The sequence below is a fragment of the Neoarius graeffei genome, chromosome 2 (genome assembly GCF_027579695.1).
Source record: "Neoarius graeffei isolate fNeoGra1 chromosome 2, fNeoGra1.pri, whole genome shotgun sequence".
NCBI lineage: Eukaryota > Metazoa > Chordata > Actinopteri > Siluriformes > Ariidae > Neoarius > Neoarius graeffei.
The window spans coordinates 121758452-121766022 of NC_083570.1; the positions used below are offsets into that span (position 1 = coordinate 121758452).

General features: G+C 42.9%; 1 protein-coding gene across 1 annotated transcript; it reads right to left on the reverse strand.

Moving 5' to 3' along the window:
* Positions 1-2498: 2498 nt before the first annotated feature.
* LOC132875290 (E3 SUMO-protein ligase ZBED1-like) lies at positions 2499-6773 on the reverse strand. Its single transcript, XM_060912040.1, has 2 exons — positions 3582-6773; positions 2499-3241 (listed from the first exon to the last, which is right to left on the reverse strand). Exon 1 carries the CDS (start codon positions 5025-5027, stop codon positions 3726-3728), a length of 1302 nt encoding a protein of 433 aa, XP_060768023.1. The 5' UTR covers positions 5028-6773; the 3' UTR covers positions 2499-3241; positions 3582-3725.
* Positions 6774-7571: the final 798 nt, after the last annotated feature.

The following is a 7571-nucleotide window of genomic DNA, read 5'->3' on the forward strand; positions in this document are numbered from 1 at the left end:
TCACACCAAGCTGCTTACCTATTGCAGATTCAGTCTTCCCAGCCTGGTGCAGGTCTACAATTTTGTTTCTGGTGTCCTTTGACAGCTCTTTGGTCTTAGCCATAGTGGAGCTTGGAGTGTGACTGTGTGAGGTTGTGGACAGGTGTCTTTTATACTGATAATGAGTTCAAACAGGTGCCATTAATACAGGTAACAAGTGGAGGACAGAGGAGCCTCTTAAAGAAGAAGTTGGAGGTCTGTGAGAGCCAGAAATCTTGCTTGTTTGTAGGTGACCAAATACTTATTTTACCGAGGAATTTACCAATTAATTCATTAAAAATCCTACAATGTGATTTCCTGGATTCTTTCCCCCCATTCTGTCTTTCATAGTTGAAGTGTACCTATGATGAAAATTACAGGCCTCTCTCATCTTTTTAAGTGGGAGAACTTGCACAATTGGTGGCTGACTAAATACTTTTTTGCCCCACTGTATCTGTCTGTGTCACTGGTGATTGCAGTTTTTCAATTATTTGCAACTGAGATATATTATGAGCAATATTCTGCCGTATTTTATCAATTTTACCTTTGAAGAAGGATGCAAACTCATTGCATTTATTAACTGAGGGAAGTTCAGGTGCTAATTGTGGTGGGGGATTAGTTAGCTTCTCTACTGTTGAAAATAGCACACGGGCATTGTTCATATTCCTGTTGATGATGTTGGAGAAGAAAGACTGTCTTGCTTTACGAATTTCATAATTATATTTACAAAGCATCTCTTTATGGATTTGATAATGGATGTGAAGTTTAGATTTGCGCCATTTTCTTTCAGTCTTTCTACATTCTCTCTTTAGCAATTTAACAGCTGGGTATTGCTTCCATGGTGCTTTCTGCTTGTCATTGACTCTTTTGATTTTGAATGGAGCAATATCATCCATAATTTGGGTCATATTTAAATTAAAAATTTCCAGTAAATCATCTACAGAGTCTGACGTTTTGGTTGACATCCGAGAGAGAGCTTGCTCAAAGAGAACACGTGTTGTCATTTATGACTCTCCTACCCATAGTCGTTGAGCTGTTCTGAATGTGAGGAGACAGAAACATCAGAGAAAACACAAAAATGATCAGATAAGGCCAGGTCAACAACAGTAGTAGAAACAGTAAGACCCTTTGTGATGACGAGGTCAAGGGTATGACCACGAGAGTGGGTCGGCCCCTGTACATGTTGTACTAGGTTGAAGTTGTCAATAAGTGCAAGTAGTTCTCTGGCATAAGTGTTTGCAGGATTATCTACATGCAAGTTAAAATCCCCAGATATAATAAGACAGTCAAACTCTAAGCAAATGACTGACAACAGTTCACCAAACTCTTCCAGAAAAACTTTGGCTGAATGTCTTGGAGGCCTGTAAATAGTTAATAACAATATTTTAGGAGAGGGCGGCACGGTGGTGTAGTGGTTAGCGCTGTCGCCTCACAGCAAGAAGGTCCTGGGTTCGAGCCCCGGGGCCGGCGAGGGCCTTTCTGTGCGGAGTTTGCATGTTCTCCCCGTGTCCGCGTGGGTTTCCTCCGGGTGCTCCGGTTTCCCCCACAGTCCAAAGACATGCAGGTTAGGTTAACTGGTGACTCTAAATTGACCGTAGGTGTGAATGTGAGTGTGAATGGTTGTGTCTATGTGTCAGCCCTGTGATGACCTGGCGACTTGTCCAGGGTGTACCCTGCCTTTTGCCCGTAGTCAGCTGGGATAGGCTCCAGCTTGCCTGCGACCCTGTAGAAGGATAAAGCGGCTAGAGATAATGTGATGTGTGTGATGTGATTTTAGGAGAGCATGTAACAAGTGCACATAAGTGTTCAAAGGATGTAAAATCACCAAGTGAGGATTGTTTACATTGAAAAGAAACTTTGAATATATTTGCAATCCCTCCGCCTTTCCCCTGTCAGGTAACATTCATAAAATTAAAATTTGGGGGAGTTGCTTCAATAAGGGTGGTAGCACTATTTGCTTGATCCAGCCAAGTTTCAGTTAGAAGCAAAAAATCAAGATTGTATTTGCAGATAAGATCATTAATTAAAAATGACTTGTTTGAAAGTGATCTAACGTTCAGAAGAGCTAGCTTTACAGAAAGTCTAGAAGTAATACCCACTTGGGCACTCTGATGTTGTTTTGAAACAGGAAGGAGACTAGACTGGTTTACCCCCTGGGTTAAATATGCTCTATGTTTTCTATTTCTTATCAACACAGGAATAGAGAATGGCATAGGCATACTGGGTCCCAGCTTGTTTTCAAAACTACACCCAATGCAGGGACCCACAGCACATCATACAAGACTCTCTGTATGTTCCATTTGGTTTGAGGGTGGAAAGATTGGAGATACAGTAGAGGTGGCACGGTACACAAAACTCACGGTTCGGTACGTACCTCGGTTCTGACCCTACGGTTCGGTACATTTTCGGTACAGTGCAGGAAAAAAAAAAACAACCAAAAGGTTATCCTCAAAGGCAGCTTTTTATTGTTTAAATCCCCAGCTGAGATAGCTGCAACTTTCTGTAAATAAAACAAGTGAGCAAGCACCACATTGAATTGTCATATATTGATATACATGAATAGTCATATATTGATAGGTGCATCAGTGCAACACATGACCTTTTTGGGTACTTTAACATACAATACGCACGCGTGCCTAAACACTTTTTTACATTCACGTAGCTCAGTGAACATGAGCTATAGGCCTCACAGATCACAACATAACACTGTTTAAAACATTTGCATTTCACAATAAATCAACTGTGTACAGCTGTGTACTGTCCACCTTCATTCAACTTTAAGGTTTTTCTTCAAAAAAACAAGTTTGTCTACACTCTCAGTGCTGAGTGCCGATCTGGTGGCACTGACTATGTCACCTGCTGTTGAAAAAACCCTTTCACTGGGTACTGAAGTGGCAGGTATGGCCAGGTAACTTTTTGCCAATACGGCTAGATTAGGATAAACAGACTCATGCCTTTTCCACCAGGAAAGCGGGTCAGAGTCAACTGAGGTGCAGTCCTTTGCCATGTAACCACTGACTTCTTCCTTCAACTGCTGTTGCAAATTAGGCTGGTTCCTTTGGTCAACTTTGAACAGTGAGCCAAAAAGTTCTGCCATGGCTGACCTCTTTGAAGGAGGTTGGGAGGAGGATACCTCTGACTCTTCTGCCATCCCTGGCAAAGCAGTGGCCTGGGCCTGTGAAGTAGATGGACTGTCCTCTTCTGCAGACAGGGGGGTGTCATTCTGCAAAATCAAATGACAAAGACAATAATATTAAAAAAGAATTATGGAGTTAGAGCAGATTATTCCCTTAAGGAATAACATTTATAGTCAGTGTATATATATAACATATAATAATAAGTGCAATCAGAGATGGCAACCTGGCCCCAAATTTGTGGATGTGCAGTAATGTTACATTGCAATATTGAGACAGCCACCTACAGGCGTTTTTTAGTATTGCAGGTAGACAAACAGTCATTGCAATACCTGGCCAAACCCCATCTGGGGAAGCAGGTTAATAATAATAATAATAATAATAATAATAATAATAATAATAATAATAATAATTTTCTTATATGCATACCTTTTCTGCTCTGCCCAGAACTTCTCTGATGAGATCTTCATGAACTTTCTGCTGACAGGCTGGATCCAAGTGATTGAGTGTTTTGAACCTGGGGTCCAGTGCTGTACATTTATTTAAGAAGTCCCGGAGGTCTGGGTCATCATATCAGCCTTGAAAGTTGTCCCTGATGGCATTTTTCATGTCTCTTGCAATTGGAGAATCAGCTGTATTTGTTTCTGTTGATTTCAGAAGTGTAGTTTGCAGTGGCAGGATCATGGAAAGGGATGGGGTGGTTTCTGTGCTGATTACTGCCGTGATGGTCTTCAGAGGCTTCATCACGTCAACGATGGCCTCTGCGTGGGACAGCTCCAGATCGGAAAGATTCATGATGTCTTTGCTTCTCACATTCCTCTCTGCTAAGGCAGAATAAACAGCAGCTTGCTGCTCGAGATACCGCTCCACCATCTCGAAGCTCGAGTTCCATCGAGTTGCGACATCATTAATGAGGCAGTGTTTCGGCAAGCCCAGCATTTCTTGCTTGCGCTCCAAAATGTAGGCTGCGGTGGTGCTGCGGTGGAAAAATGCGACGGTAGATCTCATTTTTGCAAGCACATGCAACACCTGCTTGATCTCGAGGGCTTTTTTTGCGGCCAGGTTGAGGGTGTGTGCAAAGCACGCGATATGCGGACCGAGCCCTGCTTCACCGACGGCATTAACAATGTTCCTCGCATTGTCTGTGGTGACGGCTATGGGCATCCCACGTCTTTCTAACTTCCATTCGGTCACGACTTCGTTCAGCTTTTCAGCCAGATGGGTGCTTGTGTGTTGTTCGTGTAAGGGGCGCGTTTGCAGGACTACGGTCCTCATGTCCCACTCAGGGCTGATGAAATGAGCAGTGACGGTCAGGAAACTTTCAGTTGCCCAAGAAGTCCATGAATCCGTGGTGAGCGCAATAGAATGCGCAGCTTTTAACCCCTGTTCCACAATTTGTCTCGTTCTGTTGTATAAGGCTGGCACTACTGATTCTCTTACATGGCTGCGGGATGGAGGAGTGTAGCGAGGTTCGAGCACATGTAATAAATATTTGAATCCCGCCTCTTCTACAGTGGAATATGGGCGCATAGCGGATGCGATGTAAATTACAATTGCTTTGGTAATTTTTTTTGCTCTGCATGTATTTGTGTCAAGGGGCTGTTGTAAGACATTTGGGAGACGTAATTGGACACTTTTCTTCCGTCTCGTCCCGGTGATGGGGATGTCTGGGTGGTGTCGCTGGATATGTGTTAACATGTTTGAAGTGTTCCCACTCACGTAATGAACAGATGTCGAACAACGATGGCAGACCGTCTTTGTTTTGTCAACCACTCGCTCTCCATTGCTGTTATAACTCATGGGGAACTCGAAGTTATCCCACACCACTGACTTAAATGATGATGGTGGGTCTTCTAGCTCTTCACCACTCGCCATTGTTAGCCCTCTCTCACAACAACAACAACCTAACAGCGGTACCTTCCCACAGAGCAGAGTTTGTATTTGAAGGTGGAGTTTGCTACCTAGACCAATCCATGTCTATGGACCAATCAGAGCTTGCAGGTGGCAGTGGTTAAATGTGTCCTGAAGGAAACTCTTGTGAAATAACAGATCCGCGTTCAGATCAACATTAAACTTCTGTACCGTGTGTATTCTCCGTGAAAATGCGCGCACCGAACCGTGACCCCCGTACCGTGACGGTTCGGTACGAATACATATACCGTGCCAGGCCTAATTGGAGATGTCATGTATCTTTTAGATGGTGAAAAAGATTGGTAGCCAGCTGAAAGTCCTGGGCGAACACAGTTCAGTCTGTTGGTTGATTTTTGATGAACTGGGTACACTGCTTGTCGCAACAGATTTGGGCTGGAAAAAGAGAGTGTAGCCATTGGCAGCAGTCTCTGCATACTATTAGGGAAATCCATGCAGGGGGGAAACAGAGATGGTACAATAAAATCAGAAGAGCGAGACTTTGGTGAGGTCTTTGTGTTTCCATGACTGTCTCTGTGGTGACTGTCTCCCTGATAGTCTCTGTGATACTTGCATGGGGTCGAGATGTGGGTGATGCAGCCTTGACATGATTATCTTTGGTCAGGACCTCAATCTGGATGGAATCGCATGATGGAATCGCATGCTCACATTCTCCGTGTGATTGTTGATGTCCTTGGCAATCTGCCCCAGATGGCTGTGTGTCCTTGGTGAAGACTTGCATCAGGGCTTTGAACCAGTTCAAGGAACGAAAACGAAAACCGGGAACTTTTTCTATTTCACATGGAACAGAAACGAAACCAGAAACTTTATTATTTTTTATGTTCTGGAACAGAAACGCTTATTAAAAATAATGGTAACCGGTTAATACCAGTTTTTATTTCGTTCCTCAAAGTTTCTGTAGCCTACAAATAGTCATTCTTCTCCTGCGCAAGTTTCTATGACCCGCTGGGGTTCACTTCCTGTGTGACGGTCGCTGACTGAATGGAGAGAGCGGGAAGGTGGACTACTAGTGAGTAAGTGCATTACTGAGTGTCTGAGCAAAGAAGAGCCTGAATGATGCAACCTCCCTATTGGCTGTTTATTGGCTGTTTGTAAAAATGTATCAGTTGTTGCCCTTCCCACGGGAATCATCGCGGGCTCGAGAGACGAGACCTGACGAGTTAGTTCGTTGGTAGCAGAACAAAATGTCTGGACACAAATCGGGTTTTCAGAAAAGGAAAGAAAATAAACGGAGGGTTGAAAATACAAAAAAGGAGGCAGAAAATGCAAAACGAGTTTTAAGGTAGGACAAATGGTCTTTTCTGAGGCAGCCCGCCGTGGCTGCCTGCAGGCTTATTTATTATAGCCCATTTAGTTAAAATAGTTGATATAAAATGTTTATAGTTATAGTTATGTGATGGTTGTCCTGATTTAGACTGTTTTTTTTTTTTTGGGGGGGGGGTTGCGCGATGTTGCACCCGGGTCCAGATTAGGGCAGAACCGGCCCTGGCTACATTTCAGGTGTAGTTTGTTATGTATGTATGTACTTGCATAGATGTGTACTTCCAATATGGTGCTTAACAAAATCTCGCGGCGCAGTGACGTCATGCGGTAGCCCTCTATAGGGCCTGACTAGCCTTTGGTAACACACTAAACGAATTATCTTTCATTTTTGGCACTTTTTCTGTTTGTGTAGATGGGAAGACATACTGAGAATCCAAATTGCCAACATTTGAAATAATAATTGTTTTGAATTATTTCTTGTCTTATTTAATGAAGGTTGTAATAGAATTAGCCTACATTTGGCTTAAGCTGGATGAGACAGAGACATAATTTTATAGCCATTTGTTAAACAGCTGACAGGGAACGTAATTAACCGTTCCGGGAACGAAATTTTTTTGTTCTAACCGGTTCGGGAACGTCTATTTAATGGTGGAACCCAAAACCGGAAACGTTAAAATTCCGTTTCTGTTCGGAACGAACCAATAGGAAAAAAATTCCGGTTCAAAGCCCTGACTTGCATAGATGATTGTTTTGGCTTTGCAGAGCTATTGTTGATATTTGTAACTGGGTCAGTCTGCGATATCTTATCAACTGTTTTCCTCAATGTTGGCTGAGAGAAAATTGCAAGTCTATAATGATCCGCTAAGACTTTGGTCCCAATCCAGATGAGTTCAGTGCTATTTGGCTTGAAGAATTCTCTGCGATTCCAGAAAAGGTTAAAATTGTCTATGAAGTTCATACCAGATGAAAAACAAGTTTTTCCAAGCCAGGTGTTAAGACTGAAGAGTCGAGTAAATGCAAAGCTTCCCCTTGCAGGGAATGGGCCACTGATAAAAGATTGTATTCCAGTCTTATAGAGATCATAAAAAAAGTTTTCTGAAATCATCTTGGACAAACAGCTGTTCTCTGAAAACATCACTTGCTCCCACATGCACAACAATACGTTTGATAGTTTTATGCTCGGACATGAGTTTCAAAATGCTGTCTTTGGTGTCAGAGATGGATGCA

Bases quoted from the DNA above. Each gene is read 5' to 3' on its own strand.
- LOC132875290 (XM_060912040.1), bottom strand. From the start codon at position 5,027: ATGGCGAGTGGTGAAGAGCTAGAAGACCCACCATCATCATTTAAGTCA.